A 26,777-nucleotide genomic window follows, 5' to 3' on the forward strand; every position below is an offset into this window, starting at 1 on the left:
CAGAGATCCCAGCTACCAAAGGCAATGTCGGTGTGGCTGAAGAAAGAACAGGAGCATGTAGACCATGGACTGGTTCTTGCACTAAGGAAGAGGTGACCATGACAGCTTCAAGTCAAAAATAGACTATGGGAGATGTTAATTAAAAAAACCCTAAAGGTTTCCTAGTCTGTAATCCCTAGAGAGGCTCTTATATTCCTAACTTATATCCATTAATTAAGGAGAGTAAGGCACTATCACATGAAGGTCAAAGAAAGCTAAAATTACTGCATCCCTCCTTTTTGTACCACTACTTCCATTGAGTGTTGACTTCACTACTTCTGTTTACTCACTGCATCATTTGTCAACCAATAGCTTCTACTCTTGCCAGTGAAGTCACACATTTCCCCCTTTGTACATCAGTTGTCCTCATGTTAACCTGTGTGGAAACACAAGTGGAGAAGAAAGCCTGCTATAGTCAGTGAAAGCACCCATTGGTGCTAACATCGGCCTTGCTGTCAGACCCAAATCTAAGTGTTGTCAGAATCTAACTGAATGGTAGGAGAATAGGAAAGACAACATGACTGTGGAAATCCTACCCACAAAGTATGAATATTCCATTCTCATGAGTCAACAAGCATTTATATGGCTTTAAGTGGGACAGTATCTGTAAAAGAGGCAGAAAATAACTAGTGGCATGAATGCCTTCAGGACTATCACCGTGTTGATTTGAGGATGTGATCAGAAATAATGCTGGGTCATTAAGAGACTCTCTTTAGCCTAAGCATTGTGCAAGTAATGCTAGATCAGACAGCTATTACAATAATCTCCTGTGGTAGAAGGGCAAACAGCACACTCATGAAATCAGCCCGTGATACCCAGCTGACATGCAGAGAATCATAATAATCATAGATAATGAAAAAGAGGGAATTAAAAGATATAAATGCAGAAGAAAAAACACTGAGGCTCAGTGTGGAAAATGTGAATTGACAGATATTCAACAAACAAGGTAACCAAATGGAGATGCTGCACTTAAAGTTCATGACGCAAGAGAGGGCAAGGATAGAGATCATTGACAAACTTGTTATCAGTATATGGCACAAAGAGCAAGGGTGACAAAAATACCTTCAAGCATTATGTGTGATTGAGAGAGGCAAAAGAGTGAGCAGGAGATTTCCAAGAGAGGAAAACCAACTCCTTTCTGAACCATATAGAATGAGACCCCCTTTTTTTTGGTGTTTTGAGAAGTGCAGTGTTCAAATCAGGGAGGAAAAGTCAGAGCAGCATCTCCAGCCACCAAATCAGCAGGAAGGAACAGGAGAAAATGTATACAAATAATTATTTCCTATTTCCAAGTGTATTAGGCATCTTTTGCTTATTGAAACCCAAGTGTAAATGCAAAGTTTCTTTGTATATACCAGTGAAAACAATGAATAAAGTATATCTTTCCAGTGAAAGAAATTAACTATTGATTAATCTTTCTTGTTCCCCCCCCCCCCCCAATAACTACTGAAAACAGATTTCAATCTGTGCAAAAGAGTTTGTAAATCTTGGTTCGTCCTCCCATTTGATGTCCTCACATGAGGCGTACTGCTTGTTACCAGGGTTCTGAGCGTGTTTTCTCTGTAATAATCCATGGCAATTTTCTGAAACATACCTGGATTTATGGTGTTATTTATTCTCTATAAACTCACGTTGTTTTTATCAAACAGCAATTGTATCCTTTGCCTTCCTCCAAGGGTTGCTCACAATTGCTGGCTGTTGGGTGCACACTTACTGAGTGCTAATTGCCAGTGGAAATAGAATCATAGACTAGTTAGGGTTGGAAAGGACCTTAAGATCATCCAGTTCCAACCCCCCTGCCATGAGCAGGGACACCTCACACTAAACCATGGCACCCAAGGCTTCTTCCAACCTGGCCTTGAACACTGCCAGGGATGGAGCATTCACAACTTCCCTGGGCAACCCATTCCAGTGCCTCACCACCCTAACAGGAAAGAATTTCCTCCTTATATCCAATCTAAACTTCCCCTGTTTCAGTTTGAACCCGTTACCCCTTGTCCTATCACTACAGTCCCTAATGAAGAGTCCCTCCCCAGCATCCCTATAGGCCCCCTTCAGATACTGGAAGGCTGCTATGAGGTCTCCACGCAGCCTTCTCTTCTCCAGGCTGAACAGCCCCAACTTTCTCAGCCCATCTTCATACAGGAGGTATATACAGGCCCTTGATCATCCTCATGGCCCTTCTCTGGATTTGTCCCAACAGTTCCATGTCGTTTTTATGTTGAGGACACCAGAACTACACACTGTACTCCAATTATATACACGTATGAACACAAGCGCACACATATATGTGTATATTTGTTGATAATAAACTTCCAAAGAAGGAAGACTTCAGGAAGGATGGAAATGAGTAAAAAAATGAGTTGCTTTTGGAAAATCTTTTCAACCAGAAAGAATGGGATTTTTTTGATGTCAAAACATTTCTTCTTTAGAGCCTTGCATAGAGAATCATCTGCCTCGACAGTCAGGCTGTTTCCTTGTGGCAGTTTCCAAATGAAATAATCCTACCTTTCGTTCAGAATGAAATCTGTAAACGTTTACATTTGTAAACCAAGAAAGAGAAACAGTGCTTGGGGTGTTTGTGGAACCAAAAAGGAAGTAAAAAAAGAGTCATTTCCAGTCTCGTTAAACTCCTCATATATTCTGTGGATGTGCTTTGATTGATCGAATGAAAACAACAAAACAGAATAAAAATGATTTCACTTTGGTTTGAGCATACCCTCCTCTTTCCTTGGTTTGGTAAAGGAACAACTGATTCTTCAGCTTCTGCTGGAAGACTACTGACACTCCTCAAACCTTCCCCTGAGCGTTCACAGCTCCATAGCTTCTCATGAATAATGGACTAACTAGCATAAATGTGACACTTTCATGTATGTGACCTACCTGATTAATTGAGACCCACACCATTCTGTGATCTACGTTATCTCATGCTGGCAGTTTATATGTATTAGATAGACCTAAAATACACTTCTAATCAATTTATATCAGCAAATCCAAAGAACTGCAGTTTGGTTTTCTACTATGCTTGTAGCCAGCCTGGATCTTCACTTCAGATGTGCTACATTTCATACTTCAATGAATTTCTCCATCAAGATCATGACAAAGTAAAGATTTATTTATACATTAAAATGTGAAATAAAATATGGCATAAAGGAATAAGAGAGCAAAATGCAAACCCACACTGCTTAAAGCCTTATTAAAATAGATACACATCAACAATGACAAAAATATATTTGATACACCAGGAAAAGGTAATAATCCAGTATTCAGAACTGCAAAGCAATTTGGATTTATATTAAAAAAAGAAGTCCAAATTCAGTGCTAATTTTAGTGAAACTTTGTATGGAAAAGGGTTAATATAACACTATAATTCTTCATTGAGTTTCTCTAAAGGAAGATACGTATCTTCTGAAGGCCTGTGGCAAAGGAATTTGAAGCTTCAGAGGCTTCTGGTTGGACATTAGGAAAAGCTCCTTCATAGGGAGGCTGGTACAATCCAAGCACAGACCAGCAGGGAGGTGGGGAATGTCCCATCCATACTAAGCCATGCTTGCTCTGATCTAGTGGCGGGGACAGTTCTGCTGTGGATGGGAGGTTGGACCAGAGACACCAGAGGTTTCTTCCACCATCCCCACTAAACAACTCGGTGACTTGGAAGATGATGGGAACAAAGATCCACCTCACTTGATAGCTTCCCACCGAAGGTTTCTTCTGTTCATCTGTCAGCCCAGGCAGTCCAAAACCTTCTGCATAGAAACACCTTTTCTGGCATAGTCTCATCAGTCCTGTATGCACAGAAAGCACGACTGCCAGAGTCCTGTTAGGATTCCACCAGAAACACACTCAAGCAACCTTGGATTGATTCCCATTCCTATTCCAGTATTTCTCACAACACTCTGATGCCTGGAAACGTACCTGAACGTGCATTCCGAACACACCTGGCAAGGCCTGAAGAGTCAAAGCTTTCATCATGTTCTGCTGCTAATGTGCATTGTAAACAAGTGACAGATCCTAAAGCTATTGGAGGATATAAGACAGGAAATACAAGTGTGCAGTTAATCCTGCTCCTGAGCAGATGAATGCAGAAACATAGTGAAAAAGGGTGAGCACTCAGCAGAACTGCCCCAACAAGTTGGATGCTCATTGTAGTTGGTTTTGGCTGCTCAGTGCTCTGACAACAGTTCTGTCTGAGTGGAAGCAGCCAACTTCTCAGGGGCTGCCTCAGCAGACACGGTGGTTTTGGCTCTGAGTCGAGTCCCCATTGTGGCAGAGACCCAGAGCGCTTGGTACACTCCTGAGGTATGGACCTATCTGCAGGGACCCAGATAAATACGTAAAGGAGGAACACAGCAGACAATGGATAAAATGCCTTAAGGAAAATGCCTCATTTTTATCTCATCTTGTATCTACTAACCATAGGGAGATCAACCATTATGCAAGAATCTGCAGACCAGAAGAAGCCAAGGAAAGCACGATACATACATGGGGTACGAGCAGTGTCTCAGAATGTCAGATCTTATACATTTATGACACTATCACGTTCCAAAATGGCAGAGCATTTTTTTTTAAGCTCTGAAGAGCATCAGATAAGGGGAAAACGTGGCAGAGGCACACAGACAAACAGGAAATTGAATGGGAAGGAGACATCAACGCTTCTGCAAATAAGCAAAGCTACAAAGACTTGCACTGCATTGTGCCAGGGGAGAAAGCAAACCCAGAGCTAAGCAAAGAGAAATGAAAATGTCGTGCAGGATCTAAGGCAGTGTAAGTCACAAACATACCAGAAAGGATATTCATCAGCCAAGCAACAGTGGGATGGTTGCTTTCAGCAGTAAATTAAAGGAATCCTGACATGAAAGCATAGAGAAATAATCCATAAAAAACCAGAGGAGTGAAACGGGAAAGCAAACATAAAATATTGAGAGCAGACAGTATGATGCATTTGATAGCAAGGGAGAAATCCTTTCTGATAACCCAGTACTGAAGGCTCTGTTGCAGACTCAGAGCTGGTAAATTCATTGTGTGCTGAGCTTCAGATGCAGCTGGCCTCCAAGCACTTTGTACAGAGAAGACCACCCTGAACGGGGCTGTGAAGACCTTGACCTGATAGAAATTGGTATTGCAGAAAGCATCAACCCCATCACTTGTGACACAGGTGTAGGGAGGTCCCAGGAAGCTCGCCACGTTCCATGTCTGTGATCATCTCAAGGAACCACATCTCTATCACAAATACTAAGATGTTCTGGGGTTCATTACTAGCATTGCAGATGAAAGCAGACAGCTCCTCACATCTAGGAAGAGAAACTCAGCTGGGGTACAGGGAAGCTGTTCTGAAGTTGAAGGCTGGCCTTAAAGATGGACTTGATTATGAAAGGTGAAACAGACCCCACAGTTGGGCTCCTGGCTGTCATGCTTCGTACTTGGTGGAGAAGCAAAAGTCAAGCCTTCCTTCCAAATGAAACAGGTGGGAATTTAAAGCTGTGCACCCTGGGATTCTGCTCTCCCTAGCTTGAAGGCATTTAGCATATGAATAGGAGGTGCTGACATACTGCCTTGAGAAATATGTGTACAAAAGGAGGCGAGGCAAGCAGGCAAGTTTAGAGCTGTGCTGCAGCTCCTGTGCAGTCCAGAAAACCACAGAGATACCTGCATTTCCTAGGGCAAACATGCAGGTGCTTAAACGATTATGCACAGCCCTAGGGATCGCGATTCAGCCTCCGGTGCCTGATCTCAAATGTGGGTCTCAACCACACAGCATCTGCAGGGAGATCTGAGGTGTAGAGACAGATGTCCCTCTAATCTCATTCTTTAGGTCTTTATAACTTTTGGAGTTGTAACCCTACACACCCATGGTAGATTCTGATTACACAGCAGTTTCCCATCAGTGTTTTTCCACCAATGCCCACAGAGTTATGCCTAATTTGTACCAGTGTGATGGGAAAGAAATCTAAACCACTCTGCAATCACTAGCGTGTCTCTGTGGAGTGTAGCAGAGAATGTTTTGGGCTGCTGTTTGCTTACCAGATGGCTTTCAAAGCAGCAAGCAAACCAGCTACTTGCAGAATGGATAACAGGAGAGAAACAACATTATGCTGTAGACTTCCCTTCTGGGGTCAGGAAAGGAAAAGCTTATAGCTTGAGAAGATCAAGTTTCACATGAGACCAGTACAGCTGTGATTCCTTCTTAATGATTTGCTCTGAAAGCAAGGAAGCAGGCTGGAATCAGTAAGACCAATTTTGTATTTGGGCATCATCATAGAATCATAGAATAGTTAGGGTTGGAAAGGACCTTAAGATCATCCAGTTCCATCCCCCCTGCCACGGGCAGGGACACCTCACACTAAACCATGGCACCCAAGGCTCTGTCCAACCTGGCCTTGAACACCACCAGGGATGGAGCATTCACAACTTCCCTGGGCAACCCATTCCAGTGCCTCACCCCCCTTACAGGAAAGAACTTCTTCCTTATATCCAATCTAAAATTCCCCTGGTTAAGTTTGAACCCGTTACCCCTTGTCCTGTCACTATAGTCCCTAATGAAGAGTCCATCCCCAGCATCCCTGTAGCCCCCTTCAGACACTGGAAGCTGCTCTGAGGTCTCCACACAGCTTCTCTTCCCCAGTGTTCTCAGCCTGTCTTCATATGGGAGCTGCTCCAGCCCGTGGTCATCCTCATGGCCTCCTCTGGACTTGTTCCAACAGTTCCATGCCCTTATGTTGAGGGCAGCAGAACTGCACACAATGCTCCAAGTGAGGTCTCACGAGAGCAGAGTGAGATCTTCCACCCAGGATGTTCTGCAAACTGACACCTCTATCATGTTTGTCAACTGGCTGGGGGCTCAGGGGCTTCCCCAGGCTTTTGCAGGTGCTTTGTACACACAGTGCAGAACCTTCACACACAGTGAGAAACCCAGGTGATAAAGGCCTTGCAGCACCGATATTACAAATATACTTCAGGAGAATGTGTGACCTGATGAAGAAAGTAGAGGTGGGAGGAGGAAACTCAGTGCTGAAAGGGCTCCTGGTACAATAATTGATCATGGGAGAGCCAGGAGGAGACTCTATGGCCTAGACTAAGGCACCAACCTAGCACCATTATTGCTGAAAATGTATCTTACATGGTGAGAGTTTCAGGCGTGCACAAAGAAGTTCTTAGGGACACCGCTTGTTCAATGCTTTTCCAGTAGAGATTGAGTCTTGCCCTAGATAGAGACAATGCTCTTCCCCAGGAAACTGAAGAGGCCAGTAGGGTGGGAGGTGAGCTTTCCATACAGGAAAGACAGTCAATGCTTTTGCTGCCTTGCCAAGACTCTCCTCTTTGCATGTGGGCTGGGTGTCAGTGTCTGGTTGAGGAAGCATCAACTGCACCCACTCCTGTATGGCTCAGAACCACTTGTTCCCTCTCAGGAATTCCATTTTTCATAGTCCTCCTGTGGCTCATGCTTCTTTACCCAAGCCTGTCCAGGGGCTTTCCAGGACCCCATGAAAAAGGGGCAAACTTATTCTCTTTTTGGCTACTTCCAGATTTGTAGTGCCAGAAGGAACAAATCTGATTGATTAACAGCAAAATAAAAGACTTGCCAGGTTCATTGGTTCTGGTCCTTCCTGTCAGTACCTCTCACTGATGAGGCGCAGAGATTGGAATTGGCAGGTTCAGGTCTTGACCCAAAAAGTCAAAGGCACATCTAGCTTCTGCTTTCTAAATGTAGCTGTACAGAAGGGTGTTACAACTGCAGAAATACTTAACTCAGTTACTCAGATTAACAAACCTAAGCTTCTCCTGACAAATGTATGAGGAAATTTCTTTTTCCTTTGAATAAAAAGGAAGTAGGAGGGTGACAGAACCAGGTATCATAGATTTGTGATTGTGAACTAGATTATTGATGTTCTTATTATGAGCCAAACTCTTTATTGCGACTGAATGTTAGATTATGACAGCTAATGGTCTATACAACCTATTTGCTACATCATTTGTATCAACCATCTAAACTATACCTAGTTCTCTCGATCTGCATGACTTTCAGGGTTGAAAGATTACTGCAGAGAAGAATTTGTGGATAGTAATTAAAAGCATTGAGTTCATTTCTAAGGAACCTGATCCTTTCACTGATTTACAATGATCATTTACATATGTGATTTTTACATGCAGGGTTGTCAAGGGAGCAAGATTCTAATGAAAACAGCTACGACTGAGTTCCAATATGGGGTTTAAGCTGGGAGGTAGTTGCTTAGATACTGAATTGCCTTGAGTTTCCTCCTCCTGTTTACAATTGTTTGTCAACTCATTGGGCAGCTGAAATGTCATGGAACTAAGATATCCCGTCTTGCTCCACAAATAATGAAGGGCGTGTAAAACCATCAATGAAATCATAAGTTCAAATACTCAAATGTGCACATATAAATTGGCAGCATCTTTTTAACTAAAGAACAAGTTAATAACAAAGTGTTGTTCTGGATAATTTACAAGTGGAGCAAATGGTGATATTTGTCATTTAATTATTCAGACTAAACAGTTTAAGCAAGGTAACAGTGGTATCTGTTTATCTTGAAGTCATTTCCCAGGCACTAAACAAGTTATGGGCATGTTTTCCTCTCTCTGAGGTCAATATCTCTCATGTTTGTGTACCACAGTAATTACACGCACGCAGGAAGGGCAAAAGTTGAGCAAGGCACCTAGAAAAGAAAGCCACAAGCAAATGCTTCAAACTTTACAATTCACATTTATTTTGAAAAAATGTTTTGTTAAAAATACTCCTACAAAGGCATTGGAGCAGCGGGTTTCTGTTTCCTTTATAAATACATCTGATTTAGTTTATTTATCTCAGTAACATTGAAAGACGTCTGACGAAGCCAGGGGGAACCCTGGTCTGAATGGAAGACACATCCCTGTGTAACAAGGACCTGCACGCTATCTCCCCATTCACAATTAAAAAAATACAAATACTGTCATGAAAATGTTCCATTGTCCACAGGGCCATTGCCAACATACAGGATGAAGAGTAGGAAATAAGAGTTGGGGATGCCCATGGAGCCCAGCTGATATATCCTTGGACTAGCGTTAGGAGGATGAGAAGATGTAGCAGTGACTGGACAGACTTGTCTTTGGGCAGTTGAAGGATACACAGAATTTTACCATCCTGTACCACCAGCTCCTTCCAAAGCCATAACAAGGCTCCTCTCCCTGCAAACCTTCCCTACAACATATGCAGCTCCTCCACAAATCTTCCAGTTAAGGCTGATGGCTTCACACCTTGTCAAGCTGGAGCAGCCGTATGAGTAAATCACAGTAATCCAATGCCGGGACAGGCAAGAGGATTTGTTGCCACAGTGCTCTGCCCCCCCTCTCCCCTGCTACATTACTGCCACCTCCCCATCTCACGTTTTAGACCTCAACATAAGGCCCACTTCCCTCCAGGACCTTCTTGCTTTCTCCCTTGCATTGTTGACCTAGGCTTTAGTCTCTGAGCTAGGAAAAGCTTCTCCCTGCCAGGACTCCTCTTAAATGAAGACATGGACAGCTATGCTGACTCTTCAGGTTCTCAGAAGCCCATTGACAGATGGCATCTGGGGCTGCAGATTTGCCTATCTGTGCCCAGCTCACCCTGAAGGGAGCTCTTCGAGCTCCCAGCTGCAACTCACCCATGTCCTGCATCCCACCACAGCCTGTCTGGGTGAGTGGGGATCAGCACTTGGAACACTGCTTTGAACCACCAGGCTCATTGCTCCAGCAGGAACTGCTACTGCTTCGATCTGGCTTCAACAGCTCAAGCACTCCCACAAACCTTAAAAATGGGGCCTCAAAGAGGACAGACTGACCTCACAGCTCATCCAAAACAGACGGCACGGCAGTGGGTGACTGAAGGCCAGCAAAGCAGACCTGAGAATAGGAATCGTATCCTCAGACTGCTGCGCATCCTCATTTACCTGTGGGTAAGGGGCAGGGTTGGATCCTTTTCCCTGAACTATTCCATGGGAACATTGATGGAGGATCCTGACACACCTGACTGGATTTCATACAGCTTTCTACCTGTGGGAAGCGAGGTGGCTGGTGTTTCCAGGGAGGAAAGGAAGGAAAGCAGGTAGGCAGAGGGGGAATATTTTAATGGGAAGAAATGTAGCTAAACCCAGGTTCCCTGCAGAGGTGTGCTGAGCCATCTCCAAGGAAGGGATTCCCTGATGATGGCCCAAATCTAAACAAAACATCCATCCCTCCTATACTGGAGAAGGGATAGAGGGCAAAGAAACGTTGCAGAGAACAGAAAGCTGATGATGGAGATCAAGCAATACAAATAAAGGATGCAGGTGTCACAGGCTGAGAAGTGCATGGAGGAATGCCCCCTGAGTAAGGGGGTTTATGCTTGGATCCATGAGTTAAGGAACAGATGCAAATTCCCAGTCCCTGATTTCCCCCTGTCCAGCTCCAGCAGGACAGCAAGGGGTGCACTGTGCTGTGTGGTCTTGGTTCAGGAAAACTATGGCAAGGAGGGGAGAAGTGAACCAGGACTTCAGCAGGAGAATCTGGATGATCTGGGAGAAGGACCGCAGCCTGGCACAGTGCAGATGTGTGCATCAGGGACTGCTCTGCCTGCAGAAGGGACACGTGTCAGGGCATCACAAACCACAGCTCTCTGAGAGCCAGAGCTCACATTCAGTCTCTCCAACTCACGCTCATTCTATCCCTATCCAAGCTAGGCTTTTCCCTGCCCAGATCTTCTGTCTGCTGGGACAGGGGTGACCAAACTTGCCTGTCCACCCTACATGCATGATCCAGGGTAGGATGAGCTCAAGAGTCTCCCTTCCTTCCACTGTTGGGACAGCCTGGAAGAAAACTCTGGAGCTTGAAAGCAAGATGGGCAGTGCTTCTACTGGTCTGAGGACCTAGCCACAGCCTGACAGTGACATGAGCAAGTTCTTAGTACCAAAGTATTTTGGGAACTCCTGCAATTTTAACTCAGCTCTTTAAACAAGAATTGTATCCCAACTCCTTTGTGGCTGTCAGCCTTCATTTCACTCTACCCCAGTCATGTGGAAAGCCCTGGCTTGCCTCTTGGACATGTGCTTTAGGGACTGTGAGGTGCTCAGGTACTGTGGGACCAGACACAGTGGTCACTATAAGCTGGGCTGGTCAACACGAAACCCTGCAACGTGGTTTCCTCACATGAAGGTCAGGGTTGTCCTACAATAAAAGCTGTGATTCTCACATGACTCCAGTGGTCCCAGGATCATAAACACAGGAGCTGGCATTTCCACAGAAGGAAAGAACCATCAGAGAGCTTATAAAATCACCCACAAAAACCACACTCCAGCTCCTACTGGAGATCAGAGCCCAGAGGGGCCAAGTAGGAAGCACAAGTACCTCAAACATCATCACCCTTCCTGGTTTTCTACAGCTTACAAGGATCTGTAGGGGGCCAGGACTACACAGCCAGGGATCCCTTCTGCTCCAGACAGCCCCTCTGCCCCCTCTCCTGGGCTGCTCTGCAGAGGGAAAGGAATCATTGCCCATAATAAATAGATTTTCACGTATGCCATCAAGGTAGCCTAAGCAACAGAATGGTTTTTTGATTGGATCTAAGTTGCCCCCAGGACATGAACAAATCCTGCTTCAGAGCTGGGCCAGCACTCACAGTTGCACTTAATACCATGTCCTGAAGCCCCAACACTCATTGCCTGCTCTGGGGTGTCTCTGGGATTTCACTGCATGCATTCAGCCTAGCTCTGAATGGCTCCATTGCACCTAGACCTCTTTGCCCAATTCAGAAGCTTGCCCCAGGCCCCTTTCCTGCATTTTCATCCTTGAGGCTGCTCTCACCGGACCATTTGGACTCACAGTTAAGACACCCAAGCAGCCAGGAGTGACTGGCTGCCCCAGTGCAGAGGGGCGACAGTCTCAACAGAAACCACACCATAGCAGAGGAAGGAAAGAAGGGACCCCTCCTTACACCAGCAGTCCCCTCTGGGCATAAGGTCCTCTGAATCATAAAGGAAGATTGGAGGCAAGGATGCTTCTAAAGATCTTCCATATCGAGGGCATGAGGGCCCACCAACACAGCCTCCCTTTTTGTGCCATTACTGCTCTTTGAGGCACTGATGACACGCTGCATCTTGTGTTACACAAGGAACTGGGAGGAGGAAGCAAGTGATTTCCCCTGGCATGAGAAACCCTCTGGCTCCACAGAAATCCTTCACCAGAAAGAGTGAAGAATGGAAAACCAATGGTGATTGATCGAGTGCTTGGGCTTTTAACAGATTTAAAGCGTGTCGGTCCCAAGAACGCAGTGGTATAAAAGAAGTGCTGTAGGAATGCTGTTATACACCCCATGTCCCAGGCATCCGTGACCCAGACAAACTGGAAGAGGTATTTTGATGTTGAGATTCTTTTTCTACACATTTGTCCAGTCACCTTTTGAATCCATCTAACGCTTGGTCTCAGCATGCTCCAGCAATGAGCTCCACCCTTCAACCATTCTTCTTTGGGCCAAGGAATACTCTGCTTCACCTGCCTTAGTGTTTTTACTGGGAGAATAGTGACTGCTGCTTATTCACCGTACCCACACCTTCCCTGATCAAACAGCATGAAGTTTTCATCATTGTGGTTTACCTCTGCCAGACCAAGAATCACAATTTACCTTTTATACCTCCCAGAGACGTCTGGCTGTTCCTGAGGCCCTGATAATATCTGATATAATATACAGATATGATATCTGCATAATTCCTAGTTTCTGTGTATCGCTTTTGAGTTGAGGAGAATGGAATTATCATCAGCATATCAGAGCATTACTGTCTCATAACCACATTCTTGTATGAAGGCTCCTGTGCACTGATGTTTGGCAGCAATCAGAGACTTCACGTTTATTCTCCACTAGCAAAGACCCAGCAAGGGTGTGGATCTGCCACATCACCTCTCTGAGGCTGGTGTCCACAATGCCTGAAAGGCACTGCTCAGTTGGGGTCTGGTGCTTTTGCCAACCTCCATCTCCCAGACTCATGAACCAACTCACTACAAACTGCAGTCAGTGAGTTGGAAGTGCAGAAGAAAGGCAACACGGGGAATAGGATGATCTGACTGTCACCATTCACCTCCCTCGGGTTAGGGTAACATCCCCCCTGGTCCTAACTGAACTCCTTCCATTAGTTTTTTATAACAGAGCTAAAGACTCGACAAAGTTTAATCCTTTCCTCCTAGACTTAGTAGGAATCATCAAAGAATACAGTATGACATCTGTGCGGGAAATGACGACTGACCTTAGAGGTAGAAGTAGAAGCTACAGTTGAGGCAACTGAAAAATTCCTGAAATTCACTGGAATCAAAGAACTGGAAAAGTATCAGCCAAACATTTGTTGTTCTATTTTCCTGAAGGCAAAATGGACTTCCTGAACAAAAAGAATAAAAAATAAGGCGTGCAAGGTCAAGTCTTGCTTGCAGGAATGGCAATCAGGAGCACTACGTGTATCTAACAGTCCATGGTTGGATTGAGTGAGTCAATGATCAGAGTGCTACAGAAATGGGGCTGCTACTGCATCCTACAAAGCACAAGGCTGCAGAGAAATGTCTTGCAGAACTGGGGGAGAATGGAGAGGAATTGCTGGATCAATTGTGAGACAGCTGGGAATGCAGAGCAAGGAAAAGATTTGTGGGGACTTCTTGCTTCCATCCCCAATTTCTGCGTATAGCATTTGTCAGGGAAGTTGGCAGGAATAACAAAGGGACAGCAGTAAGGTAAAGCCCAGGAAATATTTTCAGAGTGCAGGGAGCTTTCTAAGACAACAATGGAAGATTGCAGCTCGTATGGAAGCAAACACAGACCAAAGTTGTGTCCTGTCTTTGGGAAGAGCTCAATAGTTACAAGAAGCAAATCATCTTGGAGAAGTCAAAAGACAAGGCCAAAATAGGATCGAAGATAAACGACTGTATATTCTGCATAGTAGGAGGATTCTAGCAGCTCTCTGCAATGACAAAATGAAACCAGCAATACAGAAGAGAATTTTTGGGTGGGAATTGCTTGTGAGACAGCCAGTGGCAGAACTGGACTGAGTTGTGAATGAACATGGTGGAACCAACATGATGCAGATGGGACCAGTGCTCAAGTCACAAACTAAAGCGCCAGGACAGAATGTGGTTGTGTTGACTGCAAGCAGGTACAGCTCAGATCATATAACTACGAGGAAGTGTCATTTTGCTGATATAGAGGACTACTGGTCGCAGAGCTGAAAGCACGTCAAGCACTTCACTAAGAGATTGCAGTGTAAAAGGAGGAGAACACAGCAAAGAAGATAACTTTTAGGATGCCTTTAATGGCATTGGAAAACTGCCAGCAGGATACAAAAATGAAGCTGGTACTGTTGTTCATGTAACTTTGAGGAGGAAATGTGGAATCCTGTACATGAGGAACTTGTAAGTATGCAAAACTTCTGAAGATGGAAAAAGACCTATGTTAAATACGCCTCGGGTGAGACACGTTCAGGTTAGAAAGAAGATGAAATACATTAAAAAAGACTCCACTAAAACAAACCAAACAACAGAGATACTTCCAGACACTCTGGACTCATAAATCCAAGGCAGCCACAGATTTATTGTACCATCAGAGCATACAACCGTCAGTGATGCAGCAGAGATCAAGCCCTGACCCCAGGTTTTGTAGAAATCCGCCTGGAAAATATAACAATAGGTTTCCTCAACTGCTCAAAGCCACCAAGAGGTTTTCTCTACAGGCCACTGTGATGGTTACAGGGAAAGAACCTTTCCTTTAACACCAATGCAAAGAACAACTTCAAGGGATGTGGGGAAAGCATCATTAGCATAGGTAGAACCTAATACCGATAAAGCTTCCTCTCTCCTTAGCTCATGGCATTCCAGACCAGGAGGCAACTCTGCATATGGAGAATACTTAAGCAGTCAGTGAAGAGACCAAGGTCCTGCTATTGTGGCTGGCCAACAGCCCCTTTATGGCAGACCTTCTAAGCCAGAGCTACATAAAGATGTAGTGCTGCTTTCTTCCCAGCCTTGCACAGGGTAGTACTGTTAATGCTTCCCTGCACACGGTTCTCTTCTTGCTAACACTGGCACATACTCAACGATGCTAACAAGATGACTCTCATACATAATGACTGATCATGGAGTCGTGGGTTAAAACTCCAAATTTGAATCTTAATACTACATTAATACTGCATCACCAGTAAACTCTGTGACAGCCACATTTACCCGCATCACATGGAAGTCCTGCGCTTGAATTAATGCCACTGAAAGATACTGCCCAGTAGTGAGGATGCTATGGAGAAGCCAGACTGCAGCAGGAGCCAGCAGCAATTCAGCTGCTGAAAACCACAGATCACAATTACATTTCTGAAAGGTAGAGATTTTACTGGGGAGGGGAAGGTAACTTGGGGAGGGGACATGCAGCTCATAGTGACCCGTTTTTGTGTCCCCCCAGTCAGCAAGAGCAAGGGATTCCTCATGGCAGTGCCGCATACAAGTGTGGTTTTCCTTTTGTCTGGCACACCCCTGTGCTGTTAATCCCAGGTAGAGGGCTGGTGGCCAACAGCTGACAACGACCCACTAAATATAGCTTAACTCTTTACTACCCACGTGTGCTTTGCTCCCTCCACTCTGCCCCATGGTGCTCTCCATGATTTGAACTCATCACTGGCCAACCAACTTCGTGCTGTCAATCCAGGATCATGCTCAGCTCTCTGACCCACTGCCATCACCAGACATGGGCAACCCTCAGCAGCAGATGGCAGTGGGAAACAGAGGAGAAGGGTCTAGGAGGTAGCTTGAAAGGTGGAGGTGAAATGTGAAGATGGCAGCAAAGCTGCCTGAAAATCTCATTGTGTTATTTTTTGTATCCACCCATGCACACATGCACATGCACAACTATTTCACAGTGTTAATGTTAGCAAATGCCTTTCCCCTTGTTACGTGTTCTCCCCATGAAGCTGTATTTTGTCATTAGACTCACATTTCATAGCGGTACATTTGACACCCATTAGATAAATACATTAAAGTCACTTCAGTGACTCTGCCCTCCTCCACTGAAGCATGCTCCAGAGGCATTTGCAACCAAAGTACTTTCAGGAACTTGGTTCCTTGTGCTCCCAGGAGAGCTTGAGGGATGCAGAAAATTGCAGTGGTTTATGGATCATGTCCATTTTAGGTCCAGTTCTCCATTAGTCCTACACAAGCACAGACAGATGTCACAGCAAAACCTGGTATGAACAGATGGGAATGTGTTAACTTTTAGCACTGACAACATGTGATTTTTGGTCAGAAGAAGAGACAAGGATGTGCTTTCTCTGTCCTGCAGACAGCTGCCACGGCTTTGGTGAGTTATGGCACTGAGCTTGGTATGGTCCCATCCTTCACAGTGGGTTGGGTCTGGTAGGTAGATGTGTACAATGGTAGCCAGTGAGGAGATTCAGTGCATTAAGACAAAATGTCTCCAAATGAAGACCTGAAGTGCCCTTCCAAGCCCTAACGAGGACTGGCTCTGAAGTGATGCTGCCTGGCCATTGCTTCTCCCTTGTGTCTGCAGGAATGTAAGGGACGGCAGAGAACAGTCAAGAATTGTCTGGGAGGGACAACTGAAGGGCATCATGTGCTCCTTCCACATGGCTGCCCCATAGGAATCTGCTGGTGAGTTTTCTAGGCAGACAGCTCTCCTTGCAAAGCTCTCTTGTACATAAAGCAGCCAGTTGGCTATAGCTAGACAACCTGCCACAGCACCACGCTTCCCTCACCCGGGACTGCCACCAACCAGCTTCAGACATGCCTTTGGGAGAGACTGACCACTGTTCCTTGTTAAAATACAGCAGCTACAATGTGAGACACAGACGGACCATGCGAGCAGTTCTCACTACTGCTCCACGCTTGTACTGGACAGGGCACATGGAGAAGCTCCTTGTTTCTCTGTGGTGCCCTCTGCAAGCACCAGCTATCCATTTGCTTTAGTTGACACCATCAGTTTTTGCATGCTGGTCCTTAAGTCCATTTCCTGACCAGGAGCACAGCTTTTTAAATGCAACAACATTAAAAGCATCCCTTCTTTAGACACACAGGCTAAACCTGCCTGGATATAGGACAGCAGCTCATTATGTCCAGGCACCACCTGCATATAAACATGCCTATAGTCCACTGACCCCTCCCTCCATATCATATTCTGCCATCTGATAGAGATGTAGGGCAATGGCACCGCTGTCAGAGCGGGAGCACTGTGGACACTGAGTACAGAATACATCCCTGTGTGTCCAAGCATGCACCTGCTACTAAGTTAACGTGACTACAGATGCACTTTTGATTGCAAGAACAGCAAAATACCAACAACACAAATGCAAATACGATGCTGCACTCGAGATTGCGGGTCAATAGGGGCTGGGGGGGAAATTCCACTTACAGCCCCTGCTGCTGATGCTGTCCACCAAACGTTGGGACACTGCAAGAGCTAAGCAGAGAAACACCTCTCACTTGTAAGGAATGCTCTGCTGCCACTCCTAAGTTCTTCTTTGTTGGATCTGGTCTGAAAGTGGAAAATACTAAGTATTTTATAAATGGCCTCGTATTTTACAAGCAGTCTAGGGAGGTGATGTCTGGCCACAGGAGTCTAGACAGCTCGGGAGTTCCATCCACAGCAGACACACTTCCTCTTGGATGCAGCTCCTGGAAAACACAGCAAACCAGCTCCCTATGAACATGCCTCCAACACCCTGTGCTGCTGAAAACAAGTGGAGGACCCTACAGGTGGCAACTGCAGACAAGGGCTTGTAAACACAACTATGCTGGCCATGGCCAGATGTGTAGAAATATGCCACATGTGGCTAGAGGAAGGCTACTGGTGGAAGGCATGTTTAGAAGGATACAAGGTGCTGAACAAGGAGAACAAGCCTGATTCTCATTTGCACCCTCCTGCGCTTCGTTGGTGGCATTTACACAAACCAAAGACCTGGTCGGTAACTATAGTATTTATTTCAGTTATTTATAAAGCCACTGACTGATCATTCAGCTTCAACCACAGCATTCTGCCTCTGGAGACCTGGGCTCCTGCATCAGAAGTCTTGCCTTTGCCATCCCAGGCTCTCCTCAAGGCGACTGGCTGAGTCTGAAGCTGTTTCAGAGCCCCCAGCGCATCATCTAACGAAGGGACTGGGCTCCCCAGACGGCACAGAGCACCAGAGAGTGTGATCACTGCAGTGAACCATCCACAACTTGGCAGCTAATACAATTCCCATTCCATGAAACCACATGCTGTGAGCTCCTCTTAGAGGTCGGGGCTTACCCTGCCTTTCTGTGGTCCATACACCAATGACACCTTTCTAAGCAGTCAGGCATTGCATTTCCAAAGGGCTCTGACAGCCAGCTGTGGAGTTATCATTCCCTCCCACAACCCATCCATCCTCCCCTGTCTTTCCCTCTCCCCTGCAGCTCCCTCCCCAAACCCTACGATGCTGCTCAGCCCTGCACCAGCAACCCTGAATCGAGTGGGTGATCATTTTATCTTGGCAAACAACTGGAAACCCAACATCAGAAACGTCGGTCGGGCTGTGACAAATTGCAAAATAACAAACAAGCAAATGGGAGGAAATGTGCATATAAAAAAACCCAATTCTCCTGGCATATTGTCAATAAGCTGCAAATTTCCTTCCCCGGGGAAGGGGTTTAAGTTCTTGAATGATATGATGCTTGGAGATGTCATTTTTCATTAGAAAACCCCAACCAACCAAAAATTTCCAACCCCAAACTCCCAATCTGGTGTGAACAAAAGAAGGTAAAAGGACAAATCTCCCAACAATGACAACCGAAAAATAAAGGTACACATCAGCATTTGTAATCAAAAACTACTACATACTGTACTTGGGAAGTCTTCTGGGGAAAGATCATTGGCATCTAGTGAGGACATCACTAAAAGTCTTGTGCATATGATATGTATGAGACAATGATGCCACTGGAGGGTGGATGGACGGACCCTTAGGAAACTGTCACTCACAAAACCGTTCCATGACAAGAGAAAGTAAGAGATGTAAAAAGGATTGGTTTTCCCCATCCCCACCCCCTGAAGCATTACAGATTCCTTCTCAATTGTCGGAAACAGCCTCTTCTAGTCTCAGTTTATTTGTTTGTTGGGGTTTTTTGTGTTTTGTTTTGTTTTTTTTTTTATTTTTTAGAAAAAGTCTTCATCTTTTAAGAAGTCCACCCATTTCTGAGATGCACTTGGCTCCACAGCACCAAAGAGCTTCAGCTCTCTCTCCCCTTTGATTTGCTAACAGGGGCTTTAGGGAAGGACCGCTGACCGCATGCCATTCCCAGAGCCACCAGCCCATGTGAGAAAGAGAAGTGCTTCTTGGGACCTTGCTTTGCATTCATCTTCTTGAAGAAGTCTCATTGCTCCAGAGGTGCTGGGCCCAGCTGCAGCAGCCTTGTGCAAGAGGAAACAGATGAAGCTGCTCTCTTCTCTTCCTTTGGAGACTCCCATTGGTCTTGGAGCCCTTTTCAAGAACACAATTGCTTTATTATTATTTAAAAATATTTCATAGTTTGTGGTTTTGTTCTTTTTTTTTGTTTTTCTGTTTTTTTTTTTTTTTTCAAAACAGTTGTCTTTTTTTGTTCCCTTTTTCCATTGCTTAAATTCTAGAAGCTCTTGGTGACTTCCCATTGCTGATGGCAGGGCATTTCTTCCTGTTGCCATGATCCTCAGAGCAGCTGCCTGTCTCTGGTCCACGTAGAACACTCAAGAACTGTAGTTCGGACATACAAGGGCAAAGGGGAGTAGGGCCTCAAGGAAGAGGAGTAGGAGGACGCGTTGCTATCAGACCTCCACAGACTGAATTTGGTTCATCTGTGCTCTCATCACCTGGATACTGTTAAGGATTTTCTTCTGATGTCCTGCTAAAGTGACCCCAACTCGCAGAATGTCCCTTTTGGAGGAAAAGAAACAGACACCATATAAATATCACATTTTTCTCACAGCAGAACAAGTTGATATATGAGCACATTCCATATATGCACCAAATACATGCAAACCTAATGAAACTTCTACTCTTTCTTTTTGACTCTCCCTGGCTTTGCAATTGCTACCTACCTGCATCACCCCTGCAGTATTGGAACCTCAACAGAGACCACAGGCTCTGCTCATTGTCTGTAAGTGAAGGTTTTCTACCTTAAGGTTTTCTACCCATGCATTATTTTGTTTCTTCGTTGCATGTTTAGATTATCTCTCTCTTTTTGTGACACAGTAACCCATTTTTTCCACCCCTGGGGACACACATCATCAGCATTGTGAATCCCACTCCCCCCGGTGCAGATGATGGTTGTTCTCGCTACTTTTGGTTTGATCCGATGAGGCCATCAAGTGATAAACTTCTGCTACTTACCCTCTTTGCTAAATCACAGCAATCTCATTTTTTCCACTGCTTCTATTTTTTATAGAGAGTAGGCATCTGGGATTAACAAAGGCTGTGCCAAGAGCATGGAAGTGACTCTGCGTTGTTCGTACCTGCGGTCACTCCAGATGAGTTTGTTACTCATCTCCTTGGTGGATAAATCTCACTCATGAATTCTTCTAATCAGGCAACAGATGGCATTCAGGAGATGTGACCTGTACCTGTCTGTAAGGATTTTCAGCTGCCTTTTCTCCTTCCTTGAGTGTTACAGAATAGATGTTTAAGTGTGGCAAAACCCCTGCCTGTTTTAGAGTGGAAGTCAATGGGCAAAGAAGGGTAAACAGGTGCTCCAAGGAAAGGGGAGCAAAAATCCTCTAGCACAAGTGGCACATGAGCCTTCAGAGCTTGCTTTAGACTTTGTTGTCCCAGGCAGATGTGCTGAACTAGAGGATTTCTCTTCTTGGGTGAGTCTGGCACCTTGACTTTAGCTTTTGTTCTGATTGGGAACAAAGACCAAAGACTTCACTCATGTCTATAAACCAGTATAAGACTGTGGCCCCACACAGCCCTGTGCTTCCTCAGCTTTCTGCCCTGGACACAGACACTTTGTTGGCCCAGGTGTCCCAGCCTACAGACAAACATAGGCAGGCTGGGATGTGCCAGTTTAGTCGAAGTTCTTTTTCCTTCTCCTTCAGATTTTATGGACCCTCTTTTTGTTGTATGAACACAGCCTGTAATGTGCCAACATCATCCCCAGGGCCTTGGGGTTGTATCACAGATGTACTGAATAGTCAGAACGGCCATATGAATTTCCTAGCAGCAAATTAAGAACAGAAAGCCAGAGATGGTCAGTCTGGCTGTTTGCTTGAGTGGATTCTGACCCATTAGTAGATTTAAAGACTGGAATTAGGGACCAAGTAAAAAAGAATTCCTGGTTACGAGGCAGAGACACTGCAGCACTTACAGATGGCTTTAATGCTTGGTGCTTTCTTAGGCAGGTTTGCTAAAGTTAACTGCAACCAACCACAAATCTTTCACCAGAAGCATCAAAGTCCCAGTTTGCCCCAAGGGATTTCAAAACCCACCACAAACAGATTTCAGCTGCCTGCTTTCTCTGAAGAATTTGCTAAGACTTTGCCACTAAGGGATGTTTTTAGTCGATGCAGGGCAATTTAGAACACATCTGAAACCATCTGGACCTTCAGAGGCCTTTCTTAGTCAGAATCCGTTTGCAGTGTGCTTGTCGCCATCACCAATATGTCATACATCCGAAAGGACTGTGGAGTCTATAGGTGCTCTTGAGTGGCTGGAGAATGGTCTGGTGCTGGCCTAAATTCTCTATTTTTATCATGTGGGGGTTTAGGAGACCCTTGTGGGGTTCTTGCTTTCACAGGGGGGATGTGCAGCGTGATAGTGCTGAAATGAATTCTGCAGACCCAGGGCAGCAGACAGACACACACCGGCCGGAGACAAGACAGAGCACGCAGCACAAAGTAGTCCTGCAGAAACTGAATGGACTAGAAGTGGGTCCAGAAGGCAACAAGTTTTATAGAAACTACATTGTGGGAGAATAAAAACTAATTCAGTAACAACCAGTTGTTGTCAAACTGCTGAGGCTTTTCCTTGTGCTTTGGGAATAGAAGCCAGGGCACTTACTCTACAGTCATCTGAGATACTATGTCAAAGGTGGTGAAGCCAGCACTGGCAAAGCTCTCCTTGTACTGGCTCATCTTGATGGCATCCAGCCATTCATCCACAGTGTTGAAGCTGGTATAATCTGGGATTGTGCGGTCAAGTAGGGGGAGGTTCATCCTGAAACAGAGAAAATGGGGAATGAGCACAACAAAAAGCACATGCATTTCTGCAGCCTCCATCAGCTGAAGAGATCTGGATCAGCACCATTCACAGTGCCTGCACTGCACCTTATTATGAAGTACCAATCAGAAAACAGTCTAATTCAACTGAGGGAAAGATGGTGTAGAGCATCAGAGAAGTCTTACTGGATCAGTTTGTACAGGAGAGGTAGAAGCCTTCAAAGGTGATGGGATGCAGCTCTAAAATCATGGCTGCAACAGAGGAGAAAATACATTCTCTGGGTTTATCTCCACCCAGTCCAGGGAAACATCGTACTGCTGGATGAGGCTTTATTTGCCTCCATTGAATGCGAGATTCAACTACCAAAGCAACCACACTCACTGAGCATCATGTGTACGTGAAACCAATGTGCTCCTTTAACTGCAGTTAGAGTCACCGTCCAACTCAGTGAGCTGTGTTCACCACATCTAACATGTCCAAGGAGAGGGACCGGTGACCTTGACTTCTTTTAATACCCTTCCTATAAAGGACCAAACATCACAGGGCAAGCTGCCTCTGACATAACTAGCCTAGAGAGATGCAAAGACGGTACCTACCAGGACAAAAAGGACAGCAGATCTGCAAAGAGAAGCCATAGGACAAGAGGAAGACAGAAATACACACCCAGAGGAAAGAGGTGCCATGGCTTTCAGGCTGTTAGGATTTCGGATCATTTTATCTAAGGTGTTGACAATTTGCCCAAATTTGGGTCTGTGGTTTCGATCTTTCTGCCAACAGTCAAGCATTAGCTGGTGCAGGGCATTCGGACAATCCATAGGTGGTGGTAGCCGATAGTCCTGCTCAATAGCATTTATCACCTACAAGAGGAGAAAGCGAGATCAATACAGTGGCAATAAAACCTATTTAATTCATCATGTTCCTTTTCCTGGACTCGGAGTGTAACTGGCATGACCAGACATACTGCAGCAGGGCTGACTGCTGCCTGCCATCTCAGCCACCACCATGTATTACTGTAGCTCCCAACCCTCTCCACGTCATGATATCCAGTGAGGAGATGATGGCCTTGTTCAGCTGACATGCAGCCTTGCTGACTACATGCAATGAGCCATGCCCATAAGTCTCCTAAACCAGGGAGAACATCCCCTCTACTTTGACAAGGATGTGTAAGCCTGCAGTGTCAGGCATGAGGAAGGTGAGTCAGAGAAGGGTCTGTAGTTTTGTACGGGTACACAGCCCAACACAACAGCTCACTGGGAGGAGAGCATCCCTGTCCAGTGAAGTGTCTGTTTGTGAGTTACAGGCAGGGGAAGCTGCCCCTGTGTTCTCCTTTCTCCAGTGGTACTCTCTGCTCACTCCTGCCAACAACCCAGGTGACAGTCATGCTATGAGACAGGGTTGGGTGCACTGAGCCAGCAGAACATGTTGGATCTCCCTACAGTCCTGTGCAATGCAAACTGGGGCACGCAGTGGGGAGGACCAAGACCTTGGTCAACAGAACCAGACACATGACAACTTCGCTACAGCACATACAGAAGGGTTGCAGCACACCTTGCCTAAGCCATGCTGCAGCTCTGTGGGCCAAACACAAGGCGGCTTTGGCTGCTGCATGTTTGGTCTCTCCTTACTGCATCACACAACATGGGAAAATGTCTGGTCTTGCACTGTTCAGTGGAAAAAGCACAGGCACAAGGGCTAGAGGCTCTTCTTCAAGAGGAACCCTTGGCATTCTGCTCCTGCAGCCCTCCATCCTCTCTATGATCAAGGAGGATGCAGCTGCACAGCTTTTTCCAGGGGCTTCTTACACATCACAGTCCAAGCTTGCCATGGGAAATTTAATGACCCTCTAGTAGATGACCTTGACCACAGCAGGGGGGTTGGACTAAGTTATCTTTAAAGGTTGCTTCCAACCCAAACCATTCTGTGACTCTAACAAACTTTTACCAAATGCCTGTGATCTCCTGTAGATGAAGATGTGCTTGCTGCTCCAGGAGCAATCAGGTCAGTGGTAGCATTTCCTTTTCCACCTGCCTGCTCCCTTTCCTCCTGGATATCTGTCTACCATCCCTGAGGGTGCTCCCATTAACCCTGTCCTATTGCACTGGGTGTTGTACAGTCCCTAACCTCTGCCACAGCAGCACAAAAGCCAAAGTTATCCCCATTACTTCTCCCAAAGGTGTTGACCTTGGACACATCTCCCATGACAGAGAAGGTTCCGGACATGCCACAGGCTGGGTCTAGCTGTAGCTATGCTTTGGCCTTGCATTGCTTCCAATTTCAGTGTTTCTGCTCCTTGTTTCTTAACAACTCACATCTTGATTGGTCATATCCCAGTAAGGCCGCTCGCCATACGACATCACCTCCCACATGACTATTCCATAGCTCCACACATCACTGGCCGATGTGAATTTTCGGTACTGAATTGCCTCAGGTGCTGTCCATCGTATGGGGATCTTCCCACCCTGCAGGAAAAAAGAACAGGATAGTAACAGAAAGAGCAAGAGTAACTGGAAAAGACAACTGTCCAAAACTGCCCCAGGACTACCCTTAACACGACATCAGGGTGTCTGTGGTTTGTCGAGCAAAGGCCACAAAACCATCAAGGATGATGATTCCCCTCATTTGTATCATGATCCATCTCAAGGCTGCTCCAGCCTCTTGGGGAAGAAGCTTTTTCTGTTACCTTGAACTTCTCAAGCCATGGTTTTATCTATTGCTTCTTATTGCACCATCTTAGAGTCATAGACTGGTTAGGGTTGGAAAGGACCTTAAGATCAAGTTCCAACCCCCTGCCATGGGCAGGGACACCTCATACTAAACCATATCACCCAAGGCCTCATCCAACCTGGCCTTGAACACTGCCAGGGATGGAGCATTCACAACCTCCCTGGGCAACCCATTCCAGTGCCTCACCACCCTTACAGTGAAGAACTTCCTCCTTAGATCCATCTTGTACCACTGCAGAGTTTGGCTCTGTCTTCTTCGTAACTGCCCTTCAAGTACTGCAGGTCACTTACAGATTCCCTCTCAACCTCCTCTTCATAGTATTAAACAAGCCCAGCTCCTTCTACCTGCCTACTCCTATAGCAGACTTCAGAAGGACAAAATGCCCTCTGTGCTGGTAAGGTCTTCAGTGGCAAAAACGAAGGGTGGAGTGAACATCTTTAGTATGGCATGCTTGGTCCCTGGTGGAAATGAGATGGACCGGGTAGGCTGTGGGGTCCCTGTCATCCTGCTGAGCAACAGCAGCTCTGGAGAAAGCAGTACTCTCCACTCCCATAGAGGAGCTATGCATTGAAGTGCAGAAGAGTGGCATACGCAGCATGGGGCCACAGGACAACGCTCTGCTTAATGTAGCCTCTTTCCACCAAGAACTTTGGACTTGAGGCATTCACAATTCAAGAGGCTTTCTGAAGGGAAAAATCTTCTCCTGTGCTGAAAAGGAAGCAAACCTGTCTGTGTTCTGTGGCTCTGAGAAGATAAAGGAACATTGTATTTTCTCAGTGAATAACTACCATGTCTTACTAAGGGTCTTCTAGGACTTAATAGGACTCAGACCCTGTACATGCTAGAACAAGATAATGTTCCTTAATCTCCTCAAAGCCACAAACCTCAGACAAAATCATTTGGTTTCCACAAGAAGGGGACACCAAGCACTCCATATCAACCATGCTGTCTTCCCCATCAGGTATAGTATTAACAGAGCTCCTGACAAGCAGCAGACTTCAAAAATGGCTAAAAAGAAACCCATGGATTTCTCCACTGCCCCAACAATGACTTATGGGCCAATATTCATTACAATCCAGCCTTAATAGTCCTGTGCAAACGTATCAGAGGACTCCCATCTGGGCCACGCTGGGTGGTTATAATGCACCATCCCAACTAAAAGCTTTATCAAGGACATGTAGATGTTTGCAGATATGCTTGGAAGAAGACCCAGTTATCCACAGGAATAGGGCCACCAACAGCCACAGGACAACTGGACAGGAGTTTGCAAGAGAAAATCTTGATTCATTTCATTGGTTTTTCCCATCTGGCACCTTATTATTGGTGACATCCTGAAAGATGTCAAAGGGGAAGGATCTTCCCATTTCCCTGACTGCTTCCTTCACCTCCCATCCCTCCCCCTCATGAAGAGCAGCTTTACCAGTGCACTGGTATAGGTAGGATCAGAGGTGTCATCCTCCAGAAACCGAGAGAGGCCAAAGTCAGACACTTTGCAGACCAGGTTGCTGTTCACCAGGATGTTGCGGGCAGCCAGGTCCCGGTGCACGTAGTTCATATCGGCCAGGTACTTCATGCCTGCGGCGATGCCCCGCAGCATGCCCACCAGCTGGATCACTGTGAACTGCCCATCGTTTTGCTTAGGGGAAAAGAGGGAAAGAGTCCACATGAGAGGAGAAAATGCACAGCCTGGCATGGTGAGGCTAACAACCAGTAGCCTCTTTCTACACTGCATGTCATTACACATCTATTCCACAAGTACCGAAGCTCCCTCTCAAAGAGGGTGAAGAGCTCACAGGGCTGGAAGTCACTCTCACACCCTGTGGGCATCAC

The 26,777-nt window shown here is 45.7% G+C and overlaps 1 protein-coding gene across 4 annotated transcripts in view; it reads right to left on the reverse strand.

Moving 5' to 3' along the window:
* Window positions 1–17,977: 17,977 nt before the first annotated feature.
* Window positions 17,978–26,777, reverse strand: part of EPHB2 (EPH receptor B2) — a 107,559-nt gene continuing 98,759 nt past the window's right edge. For all 4 annotated transcript variants that reach the window (XM_061379614.1, XM_061379611.1, XM_061379613.1 and 1 more), the window contains exons 12-16: window positions 26,368–26,583; window positions 24,533–24,682; window positions 22,887–23,080; window positions 22,065–22,220; window positions 17,978–19,943 (exon numbers count right to left, since the gene is read on the reverse strand). In XM_061379614.1, the coding sequence (XP_061235598.1) occupies window positions 19,835–19,943; window positions 22,065–22,220; window positions 22,887–23,080; window positions 24,533–24,682; window positions 26,368–26,583 (825 nt within the window). In that variant the 3' untranslated portion in view covers window positions 17,978–19,834. The remainder of the gene's footprint in view (window positions 19,944–22,064; window positions 22,221–22,886; window positions 23,081–24,532; window positions 24,683–26,367; window positions 26,584–26,777) is intronic.

Source organism: Neopsephotus bourkii, unplaced genomic scaffold, assembly GCF_033783945.1.
Source record: "Neopsephotus bourkii isolate Nb327-2 ecotype Australia unplaced genomic scaffold, CSIRO-AGI_Nbou_v1 NB_1778, whole genome shotgun sequence".
In the NCBI taxonomy this organism is placed as follows: domain Eukaryota; kingdom Metazoa; phylum Chordata; class Aves; order Psittaciformes; family Psittacidae; genus Neopsephotus; species Neopsephotus bourkii.